Genomic DNA, 25,896 nt, shown 5'->3' on the forward strand with positions numbered 1-25,896 from the left:
ACCCAATGTGAAAGAATTAGTCAAATGCAAAGAATTTTAGTTCAGACTGACAAGTAAGTCAAAATGTAATATGAACCATCAAAGCCAGACAATAAGGAATCCTTAGGTCATAATTGTTGTGAAAAATGCTCATCACACAATAGTCAAGTGTTGAAAACCTAAGAATAACTAATCAAAGAGGAAATCAAACACATTCAAGAACATTTGAGTTTAACAAAAATGATATTAAAAAATTGAGAAGTTTGTCGAAATCATTCGAGAAACCAACAAGAACAACTATAGGTGTTCTAGCTTTGTTATATATTTCTTCCTCTTCTCATGCATTTATTACTTTATATAGAACCCACCCAAATGTATAAATTGCTAAACTCATGAGTCAGACCATATAACATGTTTTCCAAAAAAAAAAAAAATTAAATTTTGTAATGAATTTTCTATTTACATAATTATATATTTTTATTTTTCTTGCTATTTATTTAATTTTCTATTTATTTTCTTTATTACTTTCATCATCATCAAAATTATTAAGCACCGCTAAAACTCTCTCTCTTTTATCTCTCCATATCAAACATCTCTTTTCTCTATTAGGGGTGTGTATAAACTAAGTTAAATCCGAATATTTTTTAAGTCAAATTTGATTCAAATAAAATTAGTTCGATTTGAATTTATCAAATTAAAATTAAAGATAATTTAAATAAAAATATTTAATTTAATTTTAATTTAAATTTATTTAAAATTTGTGATTTAAATTTATAATTTATTAACAGACACAGACAAGGACAAAATTAGTTATTTTCAGTTTAGAATGAAGCCAATTTGATACGGCGAGACTGCACGATCAGATAAGCCAATTTGATTTCACGTGGGATGAAAAAGATTAGATGTAGTTCATACAAACTGTGAAATGACAGAATAATGCCAGCCTGGATTTTGCAACATCAACAATTTGTAAATTTGTGCCGTAAGTTCATGAACCCCACTGTTGGTCAACGGACGCAGTTCCCAAAGAAAGAAGTAGATCTGATGGCGAACAATGCAAAAGCCAAATTTTCTCAGCACAATTTTCCATCTATCCATATATAGACTCCCTCCCACTTTATTTTTTAGGCCAAGTCTTCCCTGTAGTGTTCAAAAAGCTAACAGCTATCTTAAAGAAGGACAACAGCAATAGAGAATTAAATTTAAGTCTTTGTTATATTTATAAAATCTTGATGATTATAAGTTTAATCATTGAATCAATTGTAAACCAGCAATATGATGGTTAAAACCCAGAACAGAACATCATCTAATATCTGTGTCCATTAAGTGATTACATAGGCAGGCGTTTTCCCTTATTTGAAAAAGATAATAAGAAGATTTGAACAAACATACATTGCATGGAAACTTTCAGAAACCACAACAGCATTTCTCCAGTTCTCAATAGAAGAATATTTTTCTTAAAAAAGATATGCACCTTTAAGGTATGTTTAGCCATCTTCAACATAAAAGGAAAAAGGAAAACAAAAGATATGGTATACAAGCCTTGCGTCATGCATAATATTAGAACATCCTTGTGCACTATAACTAAAGAAGATACACTCAAAACAGGAAACGAATTTGTCATAAAAGGATAAGAATCCTAATCTAAACCTTTAAAATTTTTTCTTTAGAAGGACTCTATAAAGATCTAGCTTAACTTCCGAGCCAAAATGCTATAAACTTCAAATAACTTCACCCTAAAGTCCTACCAGCAATCTTCCATGGTGAATGCATCTTAAAATTAAACAGGCCCCTTTCAGATCATATGGGCTCAAATTTTTAGCACAGATCAGAAGAATCTAACAAGAACCTGATAGTGTGGATCAGACAAATCTATGCACATATTTGAAACTGCTCCATCACATTTGAAACTGCTTGAATGTAACATATTTGAAACTGCTTCATCATTGGGCACAGGTGTAACTAAATTGAATATCAAAATGAAAGCTTACAAAAGTGAAATAAACACTTGTACAGTCCAAAACACTAATTTTATGCAAGCATCGACCAGTACAAGCTCAGCAGGAAAACAATAATCAAGAAACAGAAAAACCACAATTTGGATTTATAGAAGGTTGATTAACAAATTAGAGAAGGTTGACAGATCCACACATCAACTGCAATAAAAAAGCATGACATAATAAAGAAAGCTTCAATCTGAACTAAAAATATAATTTAACCACTTTAGCAAGACAGAATTTACACTCTCTTACTAAATTTGTATTGATGTTACAAATTACTACTGTTCCAAAAATAACAGCATTTGTATAATAGGAAATAGAAGCACATAAGACAAGGACAAAAAGAAACTAAACTGCAAGATTAGTGTACATTTCTTTCATAAATAACTGAAGACAATAACGTCTATAAAGAATTGTACTCAGTTTGTTTTCTAAGGAACACCGAGACAAGATTCCAAGTCAAACTTACTTAAATGTAAAAACCGTTGACAAATTTAAACTCTGATTTGTAACTGAGGAATTACATTACCTACACACTATGACACATTGAATATGATGTCTCATTTTCACTGTCCTAGCTCTGTAATCCACTCTTCTCATGCACAGGACGGCGAATATCAAACTGATCCACATACTCCAAAGGAGTAGTTGTCTCATTCCTGATCCTCTTAATCTTGGGACTCAACAATCCCCTATGACCAAATCCATATAGCTTAAGAACTTGATTATCTGCAAAATTAAAAGCCCTCTCCATGCTCTTCAAGCACCTCTCAACTGGATAATCCCCATAACTCCCACAAGGCTTGCAACCAACAAAATGAGTCACAAACGGCCACCTTTCATCTCCTAACCCTGGATGGTATTTCTCCACCATCTCCTCATACCTATCAACCAACCCAGCCCAATACCCATGCAAATAATACTGATTCTCCAGGAACACCTTATCTATCCACTTATCCTTCTGTGACAACAACAAGTAAATCAAAGCAGACTGATCATCTGCCTCAAAATCCGGCCGCCCTTTCAGATTAGCCGTCAAAATCTTCCCTGCCTCCTCTCTTACCACCCCTTTTGGTCCCATTGGAGCCCATGCATCAAGCAAATCCAACGACCACTGACAATTTCTAAATAAGAAACTTCCAGTGTTCAACGCAATCCACGACTTCTGATCGAACATCAAATCAGGATACCCATGAACAATCAAATTATAATTTTCATACTTGGCAACAGGAATCTCAAACACCATATCAGTAAACATCGCATCACTATCCATCCACCAAATCCACTCCACTTCAGGATGAGACAACATCAACTTCCTAATCAAGGGCAATTTCGCCCAATACCCAGCTAACTCTTTATCCAAATGAGCCATATTATAAACAATCTCAATCCCATGAATCCTACAATAATCTATCTTATTCTTAATACTCTTCAACAAGTAATGGTCACCAATAGCGTTATCACAAGGCTTAGGAGGCGATCCAGTCACTAACAAAAACCTCGGTTTTCCATTAACATAATTAGGAAACTCACCGTTTTGAGCAAGCCAGGCTTGACGATCTTGATCCCAGGTGGATATTTTCGGACCCAAAGTGTAGGTAATATTTGGGTTAAACTCGGACTCGGCTGGGTCTTGGGGGTCATTGGGATCATTGTCAGAACGGATCCCCGCGAGGAATCGGTTGGTCTCTTCGATAAGGTTCTGATTAACAGCGTCAGCATCAGAACTTCCCAAATTCCCAAAGCCGATAGTGCCACGTAAGACGAGGATCGTGACAAAGCCACAAAGGATAGTGATCTTGATGTTGTTAAAAGTCTTCTGGATCTGCCTGCCACGAGGCATTGCTACACGGGCTGATGTCCTTCCGTTGAGGTTGGCTGTAGGGAGAACACCGCCGGACGTTCTCTTCTGAGGTGCGAAATATTGCTCTTGACCCATCTTGAATATAAAGGTTTAATCCTAGGAAAGACTAAGAGAGATGTTATTTTATTAAGTAAATGAAGTACAATTTTAGTTTAGAAGCAAATGGAGTTTTGTCTACTTGCGATGATGTTAGAACCCTAGGAGTAGAACAATGAGATGGACATGGCCATCATGGGAGAGTTTAGATGAGAAGACGGAAGAAGTGGAGAAGACATGCCGACTGTTTAGGAATTAATTTTTATTCTGAAGTCTAAACTTGTCCCATTTTTTATCACAAATAAATAATGTCTCATTGCAACTACATTTGTATTATGTAATTATTTTATGAATAATAATTTTAAAAAAATCAATTAAAAATTATTTTGAGTCTTATTTTTATTTTTAATTTATCTTTAATTTAGTATTAATTACTTTATAATATATCATTTAAATCAACCCAATATTTTAATAATGAAATTAGCTGTGAACATTAAGTTAAGTGGGTGACAGCCCAATCTAATTGAGGTCAAAAGGTTTACAGAGATCTGTTGAATTTTTGGTTCCAGATTGTAAGTAAAAATATTGAATGAATGTGTTTAGGAAAACAATAAAATCATATATATAAAAAATCAAATAAAATAATATTTAATTATTTAATAATATATTATTTATATAATTAATTATATATTTAAAAATATATATCCACGGTGTTATAATAAAAATATGAAAGTTTAATTGGGATATTAATAGGGTTAGATTCGAATTGAGTCAGTTCGAGTTTGAATTCGGTTCGAGCCTAAAACGAGTCGGGCTCTGCTCAGCTCGATCGAGCTCGAGCTGGCTCGGCTTGACATGACAGAATTTTTTAAAATTTTTTTATACAAAACGATATAGTTTTGATCCATATATATACACAAAACGATATCGTTTTGATATAAAAAATGAGCCGAACCAAGCAAAAAACGAGTCGAACTTGAGCCGAGCCGTGTTCAACTCGAGCCAAACTTGAGCCATCCCTAAATAAAGTGAGCCGAGCCCGAGCTGGCTGCGAGCCGAGCCCGAGCTGGCTGCGAGCCGAGCTCGGCTCAGCTCGAATCCAGCCCTACATATTAAACAACCAAAAAACAAATAGATGGTAGGACCACGCCACGCGTATCATGAATAACTGATGTGCTGCGACCCACTGGATCATATCTTCATTCAATTAAATTTATGGCCATGGCCATGGCCATGTGAAATGTGCCGGCTCCAAGATCTCAACTCTTCCCTCGTTAATTCAACTGTGTAATTTAAATATTGGCCAGAAGACTTAATCCCAGCCAATGTTTAGCACAAACTTAAACCCACACTTATATTTGATAAATTTTAAAATTTTAATTATTTATTAAATTTTATTGATTTTTTCAAGAATAAAATTATTATTTAAAAATTTTATTTAAACTAATATTTTAAGATCATCAACAAGTTTTAAAATTTTTTATTTTTGCCCCTCCATCTCATATTTTGCAAGTTTAAAAGCTTTTTTTTTTTTTTTGAGTATTATTTCAAACTCTCATATTTTTCCCAAATACTATCGCCTCCTAGCTTATTAGAAAATCTCAATTTCACCCCCATCTACCTTAGTTTCCAGAACTTTATTCTCTAACAAACGGTTGTCGAAGATGGGTGAACGAGAAAATTGAGTTTTAAGTAGAGAAGAAATAATATATATTTCTCTCTCAAACAGGCTATACAATTCTCTCTCTAACAAACAAAAACTTCTCCCTATCGATGACCATTCAATGATTTACCTCTCTTGTCTTATTTTTGAAGATCATTGAAGAAATAGAAGCATTGTCAAAGCCATGAAGATTTGCTCATTTTCTTGTCAAAGATCTCCTTGTCTTCTCATCCACCCATCGTCAAAGCGGTCGAAGATCTCCTCGTCTTCCCATTGAAGATCTTCTTTGCTTCTTGTCTTCTCGTTGAAGATCTTCTTCGCTCCTTGTCCACTCATCTTTGACGAATGGTCACCGAAGATTAAGGTTTTGGAAACTGAAGCAAATGAGGTAAAATTAAGAATTTTTAGAAAGTTAAGAGGCAATTGTATATGAGAAAAATATGAGAGTTTGACATCCTAAACTTGGGAGGGGAAAAGTCAGTTTTTTTAACCTAGAAAATATGCAGTTAGGGAACAAAAATAAAAATTTTAAAATTTACGAGTAATCCTAAAATATAAGTTTAAATAAAATTTCTAAATGACAATTTTATCTTTGATAATAACGGTAAAATTTAATAAATATCTGGATATTTAAATTTTCAAAAGTTAACTATATAACTTTAGGTTGGCACTAAACCACGGGTGGGAAAAGTCTTTCGGCCTTGAATATTCAGTGATCCTATCATAAAAATTCCAAGTTAGAGTTATACTGAAGTCAAATGGGTCATGAAGAGGACAACTCTGTTACAACTTCAATGGAATAACACATCTAAGTTCACTAAATCAAGATTATATGTTAATTAATATATTAAAAAAATTATGGAATAGATCATCTTTCACGTTTATAACTCATTTGTAAAGAAATCATTATGAGTAACGATGCAAAAATTAGTGCTTAGATTGGGGATCTTCAACTATTTATATCGTGTTGCATAATAATTTATATTTTATATTATCTCATCATAAATAATAAAATATAATATTTGATGTCTACACTTTACAAATTAACAAGATATGTCTATACGGGAATGACTTTATTAGACTGTTATATCACAAACTCAGACATTATATAACATGAGAAATAAATATTTCTCACAAAACCAACCAACAATGGAACATGCAGCTTGTCTGGAATTCTTATCCCGGAGGCTTTAGTGATCCATACTCACCAAGGGGCCTCTTGCCTGCAATTTTTGAAGATATATATTCGGCCTGTCTGGCTCACTTGTATATAAGAAAACCCCACAAGCTGACATACTCATGTTTCTCAAATTGATGTAAAGCAGGTTGTTTTTAATTCAGAGACTTCCTCTTGGACTTTCTAATTCACTTTCCTTCTCTGTTGTAATGGTTTCAAATATCAATCCAACTGGTGGAAACAATGATCAACCTCACAAACCAGATAAACTAATATGCTTTCTTCAACTTTCATGCATGGACTTTCGGATATGGGTGCTAAAATCTGGTAATCTCATTCTCCTAGCCAATTTAGTACATCTATGAGAAAGAACAGATGTCATTTCCAGAAATTTAGAGGGTATTTTGCTACAATTTTCAGAGTAGAAACAAAATTTCAAGATGTCCTCTGAAGCATATCAGAGAGCTATAGACAGCCCTCAAAAAGAGTCAAGACAAATTCTCAGCTATCCAATTTCTAGCCCTCAAAACTAGAATGAAAAAATAGTTGAGAGATTTACCAAAAAACAAGAAAAGAAAAGAAAAAAAATATATAGGTGAAAGCTGTAAAGTTCAATTTATCAAGCAACAATTCTGGTCAAGTGGGTAAATAAAGTTGGCAACAGGGTCAACTAGTTTTCGTTAAACAGTTGGATAACACGTCTATGAAATGGAACCCATTAAGACAAACACCACTGAGATGAATGAACAAGGAAACAAAGGCAATTCAGGAGGAAATTTCCTGGCAAATCATCGATTTGCCACTGCAAATGCTGAAATTTTATAATAAAATGAATTTTAAGATGTTTGTAAATTGATGAGGAACAATAGTCCCTGGTGTATAGTTCAGCAAATGCTTTACATTAGCTAACGGTTTACCTACATAATAACAAGATAAGCTACCCAATCGGAAGTAATGTGACTATGCTTTAACTGAGGAAAATACAAGTTACCATCTCTATTGAAGCTGGTTTACTTCAATTTTGCTTTCTCTTCTTTCTTATCTTTTTCTTATTAACTTCTTTATTAATCTTCTTAACTTGTGCTTATGGCTTTAGCGCTCTGTGATCAAGGTTGACTTCAGCCACCTTCCTTGTTGGTTTAAACACCTCAGTAATAGTGGGATCAAGTACATCACTTGAGCAACATAGCGTGGCACCCGTAGCCAAGGCCTCATCCCACAGCTCTTTACCCTTTTCAAAGTTTCCCCCTCTACAGAGCTTTGGTATGAGCACATCATAAACGGGACCATAACCTCCTAATGAGCTTTCCTTCATTCGTTCAAAAAGCTCAAGAGCAAAGTTCACCCTCTCAACCCCACAAAGAACACCAATCAAATCATAATAAAACTTGCGATCAGGTATCAATCCTTGTTCAATCATCTCATCCACTATCTTATTACCTTTTCCAAACCTCCCGCTCAAATACAATACCCTTGCAACAAGATAATAACTAACCCAATCCGGAGCACAACCCGACTTTTTCATCAATTCAAGCACTTGACAACATTCCTTCACTCTTCGTGTCCTCCCTAAACAGGAAAGCAATACATTATAACTAATCGAGGTAGGAGCAATTTTATGAGACCTCATTTCCATCATAACATTCAAAGCTTCAGGAACAAGACCAGAAGGGTTTCGTTTGAGGTTTCTCTCACACAAGCCTCTAAGGAATGTGTTATAGCAAAACAAGTCCGGTATAAACCCTGCTGATTTCATCTCCTTAATAATTTTTCGCGCTTCCTTCACATTCTCTTGCATAGACCATGCGTAAATAAGACTCCTATAAATACAACGCTCCACGCCAGATATCTTCTCCTTATGGTGATAAACAACCCCTTCTGCTCTTCTTGCATGCCCCTTGGCACAAAAGGCACTAACAATGGCACTCACTGTAACACTATCTTGTGCACATTTGAACTTGTCCAGGTTCTTGAAAATGCCCAATGCCTCATCTTCTCTCCCTAATTTAACCAACGTCTCAGCTACAACACTAAAACTCTGAGTCTCCATTACCCGACCCTCTTTCCGAAGATCTGAAATCAATATATTCATAGCTGTATGATCCTTCTTTACAGCGAAAACCCGAATTGCGTGATTATAATCCTCATCTTCCAAATTCGCATTCAATTTCTGTCTTGCCCACAAGAAAAAACGTAATAATCTTCTAGTGGGTGCTTCACGATTGCAACAATCTATAACTCGGGTAACGAGGGATGAAGTTAAAGAAACTTTAAACCGATTTAAACTTGATTCTAGATCATCTAAACCGCCTACTGAGCTTGAAACAACTTCACACAGCTGTTTCAGCTCGTCTGGTGCTTCATTAACAGGTTTTGTCGAGCAGAGAGAGCGTAACATATGGTTGGATTTCTCGGTATTCCCAATTTGCAGCAAAATGCACCGCCAATTTGGTTTCAATAAGAAGTGCATCTTCTCTGAGGACACTTATCGAACGAGTAGTGTATCATAATACTTACCTTAGAAAGTTAACTTCAAACATAATGTACATTCGACGGCCCATTTTTTCTCCCGCTTTACATGGCAGTGATGATGACGGTGATATTCTTTATTCATGCTTTCTTCAATCTTCACTCCTTTTCGGTTTCAATAATTTTAAGGTAAAGGGTCTTTAAATCGAAGCAGGCAGGACAGCGACAGAAGTAAGAATATAACGAGGACCGGCCTTTTCCCAAACGCTTTAATAATAACAATGGCAAGGAGTAGTGGTACAAGTGTTTTTACATTTCTCTCCTTTATGCCCTTTCCCAAAACAGAAATTCGTTAATCTGGTCAATATTTTTAAGACATAATTTTGAATATATAAATAAAGTATTATTATATAATTAAATATTATTTTTAATTGAAAATACAAAAAATCTATTTTCTCATAAACAATATAAATATTTTCCTCTATTGGGCAATATCATAATTTAATTGAATCGGTAAGGGTATTATTGAACAATAGTAATTTCGTGGTCGTGGCATATTGACGTAAAAGCAAATCCAATGCTCCAGACTGCAATTTATGTCACCTAGACTAGACCCTCTGATTCTCGATTTACTTCTCTCACATTAACTCTCCGATCACTTCACCGGTACCTTCAGATTTTCGTTATTCACATTAAAGAATTATCGATAAATATAATTTTTTCTTTGTAATTTAAATTAGATCTATCAACATCTGATTCTTTCATCATCTTTGCTTGAACTTATTTAAATAGAATTAGAATTTCATTTCATATTTGATCTGTGATAGGTTTAAAAAGGTTGGTCAGAAATTCGTCAGGCAAGGCAAGGATGAGTCAGGTCTTTGAAGGATACGAGCGCCAGTATTGCGAGCTTTCTGCCGGTCTGTCGCGGAAATGCACCGCGGCAACGGCTCTTACCGGAGGTTAAAATCACATTAAAACTTCTTTATTAAGCTTTTTTTCTTTTTGGTTGATTGATTTAAAGTAATAGGTATATATTATGTCTGTTTTGTATGAATTTCATTTGGATGATCACGTAATTGTGTTAGTTAAAGAATTGTGAAAAAGCAGTTTAGATGAGATTCATATTTTTCAATTTTATTCAGGTAATTTCTCATTGTTTTGTTGTTGTATAGCATTTGAAACTGTTCAAGTCTAGTATTGATTTAACCTGCTTACTTCATTTGCATGTTTCAAAATATATAATTTCAAATTCGACTTTCTTTTTGTGAAGGTTTTCCTCTTATTCTTATTCGAGGGGGAATTTTTTCATTTTAGAATCTTACTTTGATTATATGTCTCGTATAAGTATTGGCACAGTGATAGTCGAAATTGAAACGTGCTTTTGATTCATTGTGCACCTTATTTTCCTTTATAGTGCCTTCTGCTGATTTTAATTTGTCAAACAATATATATGGCTAAACAATTTGTATGGTGAAATTTCATCATTTTTCCTTTTCCTTTCATATTGACTGATAGTATTTCCCATTACAAGTTTTCTTTTCTCTCTATATCTGCATATTAAGATAAAAGTCGGTACTACAGGTTGGGGAACTGTGGTTTGAAGGGACCATCAGCAATAAAATGTTTCAACAAAAACAAGAACATCTTTTTGTAATTATTTTGTCGGTCTATCTGCAAGCAAAAAATTCATTACCTATTATATGTTTGTAAATCTCACTATCCTCTGAAATTGAATTATCAGATGATTCATTTTCTTGTAAGAAATAACTTAGGGGTTCATATATGCACTTGGCATTCTGTTTAATTTTTCTATTTGTTCCTGGTGTTTTTTTTTCTGATAAAGTGATGCTTTCCATTCTTAATCAGAACAGAGGAAGCAGAAACTCTCTGAAATAAAAACTGGTTTGGATGATGCTGAGACTTTGGTACTGTAGAAACTACTTTCTGCAGCTTAAACCTCTGTTTCCTCCTATACGCTTTAACTTGTTATGTAACTCCTACATTAAATTCTCCAGATCCGGAAAATGGACCTTGAGGCAAGAAGTTTGCCGTCAAATGTGAAGGCCATGCTCCTTGCTAAGTTAAGAGAATACAAAACTGATTTGAACAATTTGAAAAATGAAGTAAAAAGAATCACATCTGGTAATATCAACCAGGCAGCCCGAGATGACTTGCTGGAATCAGGAATGGCAGACGCAATGATGGTGTGTATCTCTTGATTGATGAGTCCATGTGCCAGTTAGTATTTTCATTGCTATGCCATGCCTATTTGTTAAAAAATAAGTTGATAAGTAGCACAATTTTAAGTTCCTATCCTACTTTGTGCCCTTTCCTATTAGGTTAGACTATGCTAATCATGTATGGATGTTGAACTACAACTTCATTACTTAACATTTTATCAGATGGACAATTTCTCATCAATTTCATGCTTCGCATGGATAATTAAATTTAAATTAGTGCTCAGTATGATTGAGAGCATATATTAGCCATACTTATACTAAAGGAAAATGATGTTTGAAGAAATCAAACCATGTGCATGTCCATTCACATTCAGGATGTTTTCTTGTATTGTTTTCGTTCTTACTCTTCAGTCTCTACTTCATCATTTTTTTCTTTCCAAACTTAAAAATTCAAATGAAATCTCTTCCCACCAAAGAATGCTTTGGATTTTCAGGACCTTTTGTAAAACCCCAAAAGTTCCAATCATCTCCATCTTGTTCTAAGTCATTTTTTTTTTCTAATTTGTATACTGTTTGGTTCTCCATATTGCATACTCTTCTCTGATTTTTACAACCTGCAGGATAATCTTTTGTCATTCCAAATCTCTGCGCTGGTAATTTTGGAGTAAATTCTCTCTTTTAATTTGTGGTTCGTTCTATTTAAACTTGTGATAATGGGACAGGTGTCATCCGATCAAAGAGGAAGGTTATTGATGACAACAGAGAGACTAAACCAGTCCACTGATCGAATTAAGGAAAGTAGAAGAACAATGCTGGAAACAGAAGAGCTTGGTGTCTCAATGCTGCAAGATTTACATCAACAACGCGAGTCTCTTCTGCATGCGCATAACACCGTAAGCCCTTTAAGAGCTACATTTCCTTGAAATGATATAGCTTTATATTGTTCTAAAAGACATACTCATGAAGGAGTGTGTTGCTTCTAAGACTGAGTTTTATTGACATAATTGTCTAATCAAATTTTATAGGAAGATAATTTATAGATCTAGTCCCATTCCTTTGCAGCTCCATACAGTGGATGATAATATTAGCAAAAGCAAGAAGGTCCTCACAGCCATGTCAAAAAGGATGAGCAGGAACAAATGGATAATGGGTTCTGTGATCACAGTCCTAGTTCTTGCCATCATATTGATTCTTTATTTTAAGCTGGTTCGTTAGTTGGCAGGCCATGCTTGTCCTAAATGTCCAGTTGTTTGGCACTTGGCATTCTGTCAAGATTGGTGTGTATGTAATTTGATGCTATAATTGTGATTTATGTTTTTATCATTATACTTGGTTTTAAAATGTGTGTTGCAGGGTGTCAGTCAAAGGATGCACAAAATCATCCCCGTCTGTTGTTTCCGTTGTGTAATTTTTCTTATGAAATTTGAGGAATGGAGATAATATCAGAAACATTTTGTAATCCAAATGATTTAGTGTTTCGTATAAATTTGAAATTTGTATAAACATTTTTAATAATTATTTATACATATATATTTTTATCAAATTTTATTAAATATAATAATAATATATATTTAATAATCATCAAAATAATTTTTTAATTTTAATAATAAAATATTATCTAAATTAAACACTTTTTTAAAGTAATATTTTATGTATTTACAAGAAAGGCCAGGAGGGCTCCTATAAATAATTCATAAATTTCTGTATCAAATGGGGCTTGCATAATCTGTAATAAAGTATGTTTTGTTTGTTTATGGTAGACGATGATGTCTAATGTCGCATTTTTTTTTGAATGTTTTCCTGTATTATATTATTATTATTATTATTATTATTATTAAATTCATATCTCTGTTATGTTTCAGTTTAAACCGCTACATTGTAACGTGGCTTGTAGGACGACACAACACTGAAAAGACAGCTAGCGTTGCTGCGTTAATATTCATCCGTTTGTCGAGACTCCTCAATTTGTCAATAACCCTTTTCTAAAGATTCCCCTTGTTTGGCTTGACATTCTTCACACAAACCACAACTAAACTTTTCTCTAATCCATTATTTATATTATCAAATTCACCCCAATCCTCAAACCTTTTCTGTTGTCAACATTTGCTATAGAGTATTCACTGTTTACTGAGGGTGTATACGGTTTGAGTTATGACGATTTAAAAGTTTATTGAAATTAAACTGAAAAAAAAAAGTTAAAAAATTTTTCTAACCTATATAAACTAAAATAATATAGTTTAATCTTATTTGAATCATAGTTATCAATATATTATGATATACAACATATATCTTATAATACAATATGATACAGATGAAAAACTATATATATTATAAGATGTATTAAATTAATGCAATATAATAAATGTATCCTACGATACGATATATATTACTGATATAAATCGATACACTTTTTAAAAAAAAATAATGATGCAATATAAGTGTTTTTGAAAATTTTCAAATGTTAAAGAGTGTTTGCGATGATGTGTCAATTCAATTATAATTTTTTTATTATTTTATTTTTTAAAAAACACATCATATACAATTCATGATATATAATACATAATATAAAAAATTAAGATTTCAATACATAATTCAACTCTCATGGTTTAAACATTAAATCATTCATTCATTTATATATATATATATATATATATTATATATATATTAAAAAAAGTATGGTTTAGGGTTTGATTTAATTTAAAAATCATCTAAACCGTTATCCAAACTTAAAAAAAAAAACAGTTTAAAAAATTTTCAATCCAAATCAAATTATAATTTTTAAATAATCTAATTTAATTAAAACTGAATTATAAACAACACCTCTTACTCACACCTTGTATCTTTTGAGAAGAAATATAGAGAGACAAAGTTAACATCACAGCCACAGTGGCATTTTAAGATTGAAGTATGAAATTCTACAACAAAACAGATAAAGAAAATGAATTCAATGCTTTCCATTTCACTCTGCAAAACTTCATACGAAATTACATGCTCGTTTGGAGCAATTTCCAGTAAGGCCAACATTCCTGAACTGATATTGCGAATCATAGAGATAATACAAAGTAGGGATTGCATTCTTCCCCAGCTTATGCAATGGAGGAATTAAAGGATGCCCAAACGAGGGAAGTGCCACATGAAGGTTAACATCACCTCAACCGCCACCCCGATGCATACGCGTTTGGAAGCACCAACTGTCCACAGTTGGCCTGATCCGTGTCCTTCAATCAAAGGATTTATGTTTGTATTCCACAACTGAGCCTTCTGGCAGTAGTTCTTGTTGGTCATGACAGGAAACAGATAAAGGTGCAGAAATTTCGGCAACAAAAGCTTTGTATCTGCAGGTTGCCAAATTGAAGGAATAAACGGTTCATCAATAACCAACAACTTCAAATTAATAACCTGAAGTATCATCTTCAGGAGAAGAGTCTCTCGATGCCTGCTCATCCCCCTCATCTTCATCCTCATCATAATCACCTGAAGCAGGTTGCCCATTAAGATCCACATTTACACCATTTATCTTCCTAACAAATTGTCCCCGCACACGAGGCCTCCGCTCAGCAAGCCGTTTTCTATTAACATATCTGATTTTCTTATCAAAACACCGCTCCTTCCTTTTCTGTCTAAACTTCATCAATGCAGCTTCTCTTCTATCAACTTTATTCAACTTCACTTCAGAGGATGATGAACCCTCAAATGATGGCCATGAGTTAGCAGACATCTGACCAGGTTGTAAGCACACACCAACTGGATAATAGGGGAATGATGCCATGCCATTTACATGAGGAAGACACTGTGGTAGGTGATTGTAATGAGGAAGCATTGCCGAAGTAGCATGATTTTGAAAGTCATGCAAATTCTTTTGAAACAGATGTGATGATGATGATGGCATCATAACTTGATTCATTGTGCCTGACATATAATAAGGATATGTGGTTTGTGCAGGTAAGCCCAATAGTTCATGCTGAGGTTCATTACTAGGAGGCGGAAGTGACTGAGCAAACTTTTCATCCATGGAATGTCTTTTTTGTGGAAAATCCATAGACACTGGGGGGGTAGAGGACCTTTCCAAAGAAAGAGAATCTGGGACACTACTACTACTAGGAAACTCATCTCCTTGAGAACAGTTTTCCCATGCCTCTCCATTCTCATGTATTTGTGCATCAATAATCAACTGTTGGCCACATGGTTGACATTTCTCTTCCATCATATTTTGAGCAGAACTATCATCTACATTGATAATCCGTGGGGAATTGTTTTTGGGAATGCTTGATTTAACATAAGTGAAGAAGGCAGATGACTCACCAATCTTTAGTTCACTTTTCTTTGGGCCAGATGAAAATTGACCTGGAAAATATCATCAATTTTAAGATTAAAATATCCAATATTAAGAGTTTGTCCAAACCATGGGAACCACTAGAGTAATTTCAGGAAAACTGCATGTCCAACCATGATACTAGCAAAGGTAAGGAGTGCTCACCTGTCCGGCGGTCACTAATTCCTGGCACATGAGGCCGATAGTCCAGTGCATCAGATAGAGGAGGCACAAAAGCAGCAGTGCTACTGGTGTTTGGGACAATGGCAGCTGCAACAGCAATAGACTGAAAGAGAAAAGCATATAAATGGGCACATGAAATTCTTCAATTTAATGTATGATTTGTTAAACTAAAGCATAGTCTAATTACAAATATTCAACACCCACTTCTGTCTCCTGATGATTTGACATTCCTGTCTCTGGATTGGTGCTTTTCCGAGACCTGTCATCTGTATCATCTGAGAAAAGGGTAGCACTGTTTGTATTAGCATCACTTGGGTCCGATGCCACCAGATCAAACTCATAGTTCAAGATGTTCTTTTCTGCCAAGCCAAGCTGCCAAACAGAAACACATTGAAAGGTTCTCAGGATAATAGTTTTTTTTTAATTTTTTTTTTCTGTTTTTTGAGTAAGAAAAAAGGTAAATTGCATGACTGAATGATATGAGATTTTCGACATGGCTACTAAAAGAAAGGATTCATTGTCACCAACACAAGGGTTACAAAAGAGTTTTCACAGTCTGAAATCAAAGAAAGCTTGAAAAATCCAGAAAAACCAGAATTAACCAGACTCTTATGATGCTTGGTCACATAAAGCTAAACTTTGAAGAATACTCATGTAATAATGGACAAGCAACACAAATGTATGGAGGTGACTACTTCTAATCAGTAAGAATATGAATATATGGCTCTGCTCCTCATAGCTGAAAAAAAGAGTGCAATTTTTCTGCATGCTTCTGTTTTCCAAGGCAATACATCATACAGACTGAGAACCCTGAATAAGTAATTTCTATAGGCTTCAAAAAAATTTTTCAGTATAGATCTCTTGGGAAACACATACTTGATGAATTTAAATTCCTTGTATTAATAAATATGTTATGTGTCTATCATTAAAATCTGCTGATGAGCACTAATTACAATGAAAATGTTCATAGAAAATGGAGAAATGGAAAGAAGAAAAAGGACAGAAGCAACAAAATAGTGAATTCCATGCAAAACCAACCATCCGCCTTCTTCTCCACATATGTGTCCACAAGTTCAATAATTCATTAGTTCGTAGAGGCTTTACAAGATAGTCGGCTGCACCTAACCGCAAGCACTTGACAACAATAGAGACTTCATCCTGTGCCGACATCACTTATAAAGCCCAAAAAGAAACAGATATTAAGCGATGAACCTGATTCATCATTAGGTAAATTGAAAGTAGAAGGTAGGAAAAAGCTCACTGATAACAGGTATACGCCGTAGCTCTTTATCCCGCATGATGTACTTCAACATCTTCATGCCTTTAGTCATGGGAAGATCAACTTCAGCAAGTATGATATCAATATCAGATCCCTCAGCATTCAATGCATCAATCACCTGTCTAGCTGACCTCACTGCAGTCACTGAGAAGAAAGGATAATATCAGATCACCACGGAAAAGCCTATTTCTAGGAAAATAAATATGTCAATGAGTAATAGAGCCACAAAGTACTCTCAAGATAGATGAAACATGAAAAATTGAGAAGTAAACTCAAAATTATCTTAATCCTTTATATGAAGCATTGAACAGCTTAAGGACAAGATTAATGAATATGTGCAAGACTAATTGCAAACTGAATTACTTGAAAAAGCATTGTCAATTCTTCAACTATATTTGCTCCAATTGAGAAAGACAGTCAACCATACAAATGTAAGTTGTTTTAACCAATTCAACCCAGTGCTGATAGAATGGCAAGTAACGAATATTCAAGCCTAAAAATTAGTTCAAGAGGTGACAGAAGTAGACAATAAAGTTTAATTAGAAAAGACTGATACAATAATTTGGCGTAGTTAAGCTGATTTCTACACTCTTATGAACAAAAAAGCAATCATAAAATAGTTGGCAAGTTCATTCTTTTCTCAATTCATTTTAGCAAACAACGATGCACAACAGATTAAAACTTATGCCTCCTTACATGTCTAATAGGTATTCAGCCTCCTGACTAAAAAATGCACAAGAAATTGTACAATAAACACAGTTAAACAGCTACTATTCAAACATCAATTGCATCAAATCCATAATCCAAACTACAGTAAAATAATTAGCATGCATATGTAATCTACCACAAACTCAAAATTGAATTCAACAACAAAATCTACATACAAATAAATAAATAAATAAATAAATAAATAAATAATATATATATATATATATATATATATATATATATATATATATATATATATATATATATATATATATATATATGCCAACAAAATAAAGAACAAAATCAATTATACCCTGATAAGAACACTTCAAGAGAAGCGAAAAAGCCTCCTCCGAACTACTGGCATCATTATCACATAGCAAAATTCTCACTTTACTTCTATCAATAAAACCATCTCCACCACCCTTAGTATTTCCAACACCCGCAACGCATTCCTTATTTGAATTCAGCTCCTTACTTTCCATATCTTCAACACAAGCATTAAAAATAAATGAACAAGTAAACAAAAAAAAAAATCAATCCTTTTTCACCACGACAAACAAACAATAAAAATAAAAATCTTCAAATAATTCAATTTACCCAGAAAAAAAAAAATCAAAATCAGCTCAGATGAACGTCAAAGGCCACGCTACTAAAGAACTTCCATTGAAAATACCTCAGCAACCTCAACAGATACCAAAACCATCTTCAACCTCTCAAATTTCAGGGATTTGATCATGCCTTCCAGGAGTAATTAGATCAAACGCTCACCCGGAAAAATATTTGAATTTTTTATTTCCAATTACAGATAAACCTGAACAACAACAAAGACATCCAACATAATAATAACTAAACCAAACTCATGTTTCTACTTCAGATGTGAATAGTCACTTTCCATAAACGGCAAGCGAAGCCAACCCAACTGTTTAAGTAACTCCTAGACAACAGGAACAGCCCAACGGCTGTAACCAAACAGACACACCAAGTGGGGTTTGATTAAGTCAATCAACGGTCAGATTTGCCTCGCCATCCCGGTGAAAACAAAAAGCAGAACTGAAACCATAGTGAGAGGAAGAGGGAGAGAGAGAGACAGAAAGAGGAAGATAATTCTGGCTTTTTGAAGCAAATCAGATAGATTCAGCAAGTGGGCTTTCCTTTTGGTTACAGCAAAATGGAGGATGGATGGCTGAGATGGGTTGATGGAAGAAAGGTGCGTAGTGGTTAGTCAGCGTAGGTTAGCAGGATGGATGACGTGGCGGGTAGGGAAAGGGGGACAAGGACATGGTGCGTAGGAAAAGTTGAGGGCCTGTATGGATAGTTCGGTAGAGATAGAAACGAGGCCACGTCATTGGCTGAGATATTTGTGTTATAAATACGATATTTTTAAGAGAGAAAAATAAAAATAAAAATGAAAAAGGTAGAAAATAGACAAGTGGAGATGCCAGCTGGATGTGCCGACTGGACCGACAATCTCGCAAAGAAAGGCCAATCAGAGTTGCACTTTTGTGTCTTTATTACTCTATTTATGTTTGGTATAAAGGTTCAATTCACGTAATATTTTCCTCATTTTCTAATAAGTAATGTTCTGAAAATCTATTTTTAAATATATAAATAAATATTTAAATAATATATTATTATATAATTATGTATTATTTTAATTTTATTTTATTTAATCATTTAAAAATATATATTAAATAAATATTTATTTATATGTTTAAAATATACATATATAATTTTATTATTTTTAATTAGAATATCTTAAAACCAAAATCATAATAATTAGGTTTATACATGGTGAAAAGCTCGAATGGGCCTGATTTGGTATAGGCCTCTTTGTCATAGTCTATGTCGTGGCAAAGTGTCCATCTCAACACTTCGGTTTGGGATCCCTTTGGGGCTACCAAAAATTATAACTTTTGTGGGTCATATTAGTTAGACTGGCTTACGAACGAACATATTTCACAAACTTTAAGGAATCATATCCTTGTAGGCTGTTACTTTTTTAGCTCCAAACGGGCACCTCTCATTATAAGGTCTAATTAGGTTCATGATACAGAGACGAAAGTTAAAGAGGACACATTCAAGAGAAGTCTGGACCTGAAACAGCAGGATGAGAAGAGATAGTCTTCTGTGTTAGTTGAAACCCAACCCTAGTATTGTTGTGAAGCCCAAAGTGTAAGTATAAAAATGATAGTTCAGTAAGAAATTGACGTCAGAATCAGAGCCCAAAACACAAAGAATGAAAGCCCAATATGATTGAACTTTTCAACTCTGACACAAACACAGGAGCCCAATACGATTTTAGATCTTCTTATACATACACACTTACATATATATATATAAAATTTATTTTAATAAATCCCTATTAAAATTTTAGTTGTACTAAATTATCAAAATAACCCTTAATTTATCAATTATTATTTTTATATATACTCTTTGTTAATTACGATAATATCAAAAAATCAAAACCCATTAATTAAATAATTGGAATGTATAACACGGCATGCTTTTGGCCACATCACATTATTTATTTATTTATTATGCATAAAATATTAACACATGCAACAAATTTGTAAGGCCAAATCACTATTTCCCATCCAAGGTTTGGCAAACTCTCAAATTTCCACCTTTAAGTTTGAGATGTCTCCTTTTACTTAATTTTTTTTCTTTCTTGTCTCATCATCTTAAGTTTTTCACTACCGACCATCAATACTATTATTGATTATTTTTTTCCTCCTCCCGACATCTTCATCATTAACTATGAATCATTTTTTTCTCCTCCTTTTATATTTACTAACAATACCATCACCGACAATCAACCTCTTTCTCTTATTGTTACATTCACTAGCAATTATCAGTCATCCTCTTTCTGCTCTTTTTATCTTCACCAATAACACCATCATTGGTCATTCTTTTTCTCTTTTCGTCATCTTTACCACCAACCATTGGTTATCTTCTTTCTCCTCCAATCATCTTCATCAACAACACCATCACTGGTCATCCTACTCCTTCCAACATCTTCACCATTACTCTTTTAGTTTTTAATTTCCTATGAAAATCTTTCAATAACTCTAGATTTACATTTATTTGAATCAAGGGGTAATAACTGAGAGAATAATAAATCTTTAAACATCTTCACCACCACTCTAGAAAATAAATAAATGAAGAATAATAAATGTGTTAATATTTTTTTAGTTTGTATTAAATTGATTTTTTAACTCTTCTTTATAATACAATTAAGTAAACCTTCGGTGGGATATAGTCATTTGACCAATTTATAAAACAAACAAAAATCACACTTTGATTAAAAAGAAAAAATTAAAATCACAAACAATATCTCTTAGATTATAATGTATGATTCAGTCAAACAATAAGTATCCCTATGTACAACTAAGAGCTGTACAGGTTTGTGTACAAGACTTATCTTGTGATGGTATGAATGTTTTTATCCAATTTGTATTACTAGAAAGGAGGTGGACCACTTTTACTAAAACATTAGTTTGAGGATTTCATGTTAACTTAATTTTAAAAGACTATTATGGGATAATCCAATCAGAATGCATAGTTAATCTGAAAGATCCAAACCTGAAGAGGATTATGGTACTACTAATGCATACCTCTAGATCAGAAGATTTATTATAATCTAGTAACGAAATAACAATTCAATATAGGATTATATATATATATATATATATATATATATATATATATATATATATATATATATATATATATATATTAGTGAATTCTATTAATCTTATATCAGTACACTCCCAATCAAATACAAAAGTGCATGGTCCAGGATCAAACTCAATTATTCCAATAAATCCTACCATAGTCAATCCAAGACAATTGACATGGCCAAGGAATTAGGTTTTGACATTTACACTCCAACTAAAAGTGATGGAAATGGAAATAAATCCTGGAATAAAAATTGATGATAAGGTCAACGTAACTCTTTTAATTCCAAGAAACTTAGTTTCGCAGAATGTATATTCTCAAAGAAATTCAATTTTTGAAAAAGAGAAGATGTAGGACCTAGTGTGCCAAGGATTAAATGCTGAAAAATAAGATATTAAACAACTCGGATGTAGAAAGTCACATTTCGAGGAATTTTTCCTTGTAGAAAAATTAAAATGAAAACAAGATTTGTTTAAACATCTACTTTTGCTTGATATTATTTCTATAATAAATTTTGTAAGCTAACAAAAATATATTTTATTATTAAAATGTACATATGAATTATAGCAATGGGTCGGAATTATTTTTTTCAAACTTCAAGGTGGAAAAAAGAAATATGAGAAACCGTGGGGCGAGAGCATGTCACTATTATAATTTGTAAAAGCATAATTAAAGTTGATGGCTGAAAATAACACTTGAACTAATATATTCCAGCAAATTTGGATGGTGTATAATTTCCATATTATTTCAAGTCCACGTTTTAGGTATAATATTGATTTTTATCAAGTCCACCGACAACCAAAAAGCCTGTATTTAGTTCAGTTTTGTTAATATTTTAAAAAAATTATCAATGTCGTTTGTTATTTAAAAAGCATGGTGGCTTTTTGAAATTATATTATTTTACAGTTTATTAAGATAAGTTAAATAGAGATTATTTATTAGTTATATTGGGTTTCGATCTATCCATGATAGGTTTCGAAGAGTTATCGACAGTTGAGAATATACTTAAAGTACCAAAACTGTTAGATCTTACAACTACTACAATACAGAATACGCAAGTTTGTTCTCCTCCCAATTGTTGTAAAGACAGAAGCCTCCCAATGCCAAATATGCAAAAGTCCTTTTTACGGAATCCTAATCAAAATACGATAAAACAAATCGTGTTGTGAAAATTATTAAATTGAAATATTCTAGATTGTATCTTGAATACAGAATCACAATCTGGATATATTTATTTACGATGATTTGAATTTATAGAATTTCTTGGTTAATTTATTCATGTTTCTTCTTTGTGCACTTGATAGAATTGGATGATAATAATATTATAATGGTATTTATTTTTATTAAAAAATTGTAAAATTCAATAATTTCCTATTTTGAAAAACAAAAAAGGTCCATAGTATTTTTAGATTTTTTTTTTAATTTTAAAAGACCATACTTAAATATATTTAAATTCACTTGTTGGGTTGAAATTATATTAAAAATTTTACAATTTACAAGTGATTAATTAAGCATGATTTTGATTTATTATTATTAATTTGACAATGTTGTGTTTGGTAAGGCATCAATTTTGAATTAATCAAGATTTATTAATTGGTTAGTCATTAATTTTCATTTGATTTTTTTTTTTTAAATTTCTTTTCATAATTAGTTCAAGTGTCGCAAAATATGTTGACACTTCACCACCAATGGAACCCAAAATTAGCTATAAACAAACCCATCTAATATTATTCTTTCAAAATTAATCAAATAAAAGGCAAAAAAAAAAAAAAAACAGAATATCTATAATAATGAAGTGCCACGTCATGTGGAGAACCCCCTGGCAAACCAATGGGGTCACAACCAAGAATTGCACCAACCACATCTTGGCCTATGATTTGTCTTTGATGGTGAATCAAGGGCTTAGATGGGTCCTATTCTATTCCAATAAATATATGTTTGATTGTTTTAAGATGAAGGAAACCATGGTGTTTTTTTCATTTATAAGATTTTTTTTTTTTCATTTTAATTATTTTAGTGTTATTATTTATAGTTGCCTTGAAAGCTAAGATTCAATCACTTGCCATTTGAAACATAACCAACATTAATGCACTATTAGAGTGGGGATAGACCAAAAATTACAATTATGAGCAATATTTTACAAATTCATTTTTAATAAATATATATATATATATTTATATGTATTATTATACAATTGGATGTTATTTTATCATCAATTCAAAATCATCCAATCACATGTTAACATACATTAAATATATATTTATTTGTGTACATAAAATTAGTACGCACGATTTTATTATATAATAATAAAACTATATATATACACTTTTGATACACAAATATATATACATGGATGTGTTATGATATATTAGTTGATTTTAAATTAATGATAAAATAATACTCAATTATATTTTATATATATATATAATATTGTTCTAGTTTTATTGTTACTTATAACACAAGAAAAGATACCCAATTCAAACTCTCAATTAACAAATATAAACCCAAAAAAAAAAGACCCCACTCTTTTGCATCACCATTAAAATACTCTGTTTAATCTTCTCATGTGCCATCTCCTAATCAAAATAATTGGGGATTACAAAGACAAAAATTGTAATGAGTCCAAAGACAAACATTGGTGAAAACAATTCCAAACAACTCCCCTTTGGTACCCAACCTTTTCATCCAAAATGACCAACACCCACTTCCTTTCCAACATAAGCAACATATATATATATATATATATATATATATATATATATATATATATATATATATATATATATATATATATATATATATATATATATATACACACAAACCATAAGCCTTTTCATTCCTATCTCCCTCTCAATCTCAACAATGCCAATGGAGAAACCCACCAACATTATCAGAACTTCAATCTATACTTTCTTGCAAAACTATCAATACTTCACAACTACGGTTGCATTTCTTGCCTTTCCTTTTTCTTCTTCACTTCTACTCTCTCAACTCTTTCTTACTTCTTCTTTTTCCTCCCTTTTGCCATTCATTTATAATCGTCTCAGGACTTTGTTTCAAGCTGCAGGCTTCCCCTCTTGTGAGTTTTTCACTATTCTCACCCTCAAGCTCTCTCAGACTCTCTCTTCTTCAATCTTTACTCTTCCTTTCACCCTCACCTTTTTACTTTTTGCCAAAGCTTCGATAATTAAAGCTTTGAAACAACACCACCATAAAGTATCGTCTTCACCGCCTTCCTTTTCTTCTTTTCTTTCGATTTTTAATCCTCTGTTTTTTACCCATATTTGCAACTCATTCGTGATCCTCTCCGCCAACGCCACAGTCTTTGCTATCCTGTTCTTCGCCTTCAACTTTCTGGAAGAAATCGGCTTCTCTCCTGATTGGCTCCTCTTCTTCTCAGCAACAGGCGCAGTTTTATATTCAATTTTCCTTGCAAACGCCCTCATAATATGCAACTTAGCATTGATCATTTCCGGCATGGAGAGAAGAACAAGCGGATACCTGGCGATCTTAAAGGCGTGTGTTCTTATAAGAGGAAGAACTTCAACAGCTCTTTCGCTGGCTTTACCAGGGAACTTGCTCTTGGCGGGTGTTGAAGCCTTGTTTCAATACCGAATCCTAAGAATTTATCATCATGGAAGAAATTTTGATCTCTCGATGGGCTCGGAGGGAGTGCTAATCGCTTACTTGTATTCAATTTCTGTTGTTCTTGACACTGTTGTGAGCTGCATATTCTATAAAAGCTGCAAGGCAAGTTTTTTGATAGAACAGGAAGAAGACAGATACTCATATCAGATCGAAATCACAGAAGGAGAAACAGGTGATTATCTCAGAGTAAAGAACTGTGAAGAACTTCCGTAGAGGATTTTAATGTTTCTTTTTTAACAGAAAAAAAAAAAAAAAGTCTACACATGAAAATGGAAGATGTAAAATTCATCAGCAAAATTTGTTCTTTTTCTTGGTTGCTTGAGGTGAAGAACCAGGCAACTCCAGAGAAGCAGAAAAGGAAAAATGTAAAATATTTACCTCTGATACATATATACTTGCATTTAATCTTTATTTAATGAACTTTTTTTCTTTTAAGCAATATTATATATATATCAATTTCAAATATACAATTAGATATACACTTATGTGTATCATCACATAATTAAGAGTTATTTTATCTTTAATTCAAAATTATTCAATCACATCATAATACACATCCAATGTATATCTATTTGTGTACTCAAAATAAATGTGTTAATTTGTCTTTTTCACCTGGTAAATTGGCAACTGGGCACTTTTTAATATGTCAATTTTTGTTGTAGTTTCCCATTAAATGAACCAGGGAAAAATGAGATATAATGAGAAAATTCAATT

General features: G+C 32.8%; 5 protein-coding genes across 8 annotated transcripts; 2 read left to right on the forward strand and 3 right to left on the reverse strand.

Annotated features, from left to right (window-relative positions):
- Window positions 1–2,328: 2,328 nt before the first annotated feature.
- LOC123212268 (probable xyloglucan 6-xylosyltransferase 3) lies at window positions 2,329–4,161 on the reverse strand. Its single transcript, XM_044631360.1, has one exon. It carries the CDS (start codon window positions 3,916–3,918, stop codon window positions 2,554–2,556), a length of 1,365 nt encoding a protein of 454 aa, XP_044487295.1. The 5' UTR covers window positions 3,919–4,161; the 3' UTR covers window positions 2,329–2,553.
- Window positions 4,162–7,519: 3,358 nt separating this feature from the next.
- LOC123210815 (pentatricopeptide repeat-containing protein At5g61370, mitochondrial) lies at window positions 7,520–9,472 on the reverse strand. Its single transcript, XM_044629304.1, has one exon. It carries the CDS (start codon window positions 9,187–9,189, stop codon window positions 7,804–7,806), a length of 1,386 nt encoding a protein of 461 aa, XP_044485239.1. The 5' UTR covers window positions 9,190–9,472; the 3' UTR covers window positions 7,520–7,803.
- A 234-nt stretch (window positions 9,473–9,706) lies between these two features.
- Window positions 9,707–12,836, forward strand: LOC123210069 (vesicle transport v-SNARE 13-like). Of its 4 annotated transcripts, none has more exons than XM_044628253.1 (6): window positions 9,707–9,854; window positions 10,016–10,150; window positions 11,058–11,116; window positions 11,207–11,395; window positions 12,094–12,264; window positions 12,434–12,836. In XM_044628253.1, exons 2-6 carry the CDS (start codon window positions 10,057–10,059, stop codon window positions 12,584–12,586), a joined length of 666 nt encoding a protein of 221 aa, XP_044484188.1. In that variant the 5' UTR covers window positions 9,707–9,854; window positions 10,016–10,056; the 3' UTR covers window positions 12,587–12,836. The 4 variants fall into 4 exon arrangements, with proteins under 4 accessions (XP_044484188.1, XP_044484189.1, XP_044484191.1 ...); XM_044628254.1 differs by having other exon boundaries at window positions 10,026–10,150; XM_044628256.1 differs by having other exon boundaries at window positions 9,774–9,854; window positions 10,035–10,150.
- A 1,404-nt stretch (window positions 12,837–14,240) lies between these two features.
- LOC123211455 (two-component response regulator-like APRR1) lies at window positions 14,241–19,024 on the reverse strand. The gene is made up of 7 exons (XM_044630202.1): window positions 18,454–19,024; window positions 18,167–18,340; window positions 17,128–17,289; window positions 16,905–17,038; window positions 16,071–16,238; window positions 15,849–15,969; window positions 14,241–15,715 (listed from the first exon to the last, which is right to left on the reverse strand). The coding sequence occupies exons 2-7, from the start codon at window positions 18,336–18,338 to the stop codon at window positions 14,763–14,765; spliced, it is 1,710 nt and encodes a 569-aa protein (XP_044486137.1). The 5' UTR covers window positions 18,339–18,340; window positions 18,454–19,024; the 3' UTR covers window positions 14,241–14,762.
- Window positions 19,025–24,336: 5,312 nt separating this feature from the next.
- Window positions 24,337–25,649, forward strand: LOC123210800. The gene has a single exon (XM_044629283.1). The coding sequence runs from the start codon at window positions 24,397–24,399 to the stop codon at window positions 25,393–25,395; it is 999 nt and encodes a 332-aa protein (XP_044485218.1). The 5' UTR covers window positions 24,337–24,396; the 3' UTR covers window positions 25,396–25,649.
- Window positions 25,650–25,896: the final 247 nt, after the last annotated feature.

Source organism: Mangifera indica, chromosome 3, assembly GCF_011075055.1.
Source record: "Mangifera indica cultivar Alphonso chromosome 3, CATAS_Mindica_2.1, whole genome shotgun sequence".
NCBI lineage: Eukaryota > Viridiplantae > Streptophyta > Magnoliopsida > Sapindales > Anacardiaceae > Mangifera > Mangifera indica.

Excerpts from the sequence above, each read along its gene's own strand:
- LOC123211455 (XM_044630202.1), bottom strand. The coding sequence starts at position 18,338 with ATGGAAAGTAAGGAGCTGAATTCAAATAAGGAATGCGTTGCGGGTGTT. Across the intron at positions 17,290-18,166 it reads CTTGAAGTGTTCTTATCAGG|TGACTGCAGTGAGGTCAGCT; the intron begins GTATAATTGATT and ends CTTTCTTCTCAG. Across the intron at positions 15,970-16,070 it reads CAAATCATCAGGAGACAGAA|TCTATTGCTGTTGCAGCTGC; the intron begins GTGGGTGTTGAA and ends TTTCTCTTTCAG.
- LOC123210815 (XM_044629304.1), bottom strand. The coding sequence starts at position 9,189 with ATGCACTTCTTATTGAAACCAAATTGGCGGTGCATTTTGCTGCAAATT.
- LOC123210069 (XM_044628253.1), top strand. The coding sequence starts at position 10,057 with ATGAGTCAGGTCTTTGAAGGATACGAGCGCCAGTATTGCGAGCTTTCT. Across the intron at positions 11,117-11,206 it reads TGGATGATGCTGAGACTTTG|ATCCGGAAAATGGACCTTGA; the intron begins GTACTGTAGAAA and ends TAAATTCTCCAG. Across the intron at positions 11,396-12,093 it reads GAATGGCAGACGCAATGATG|GTGTCATCCGATCAAAGAGG; the intron begins GTGTGTATCTCT and ends ATAATGGGACAG.
- LOC123210800 (XM_044629283.1), top strand. The coding sequence starts at position 24,397 with ATGCCAATGGAGAAACCCACCAACATTATCAGAACTTCAATCTATACT.
- LOC123212268 (XM_044631360.1), bottom strand. The coding sequence starts at position 3,918 with ATGGGTCAAGAGCAATATTTCGCACCTCAGAAGAGAACGTCCGGCGGT.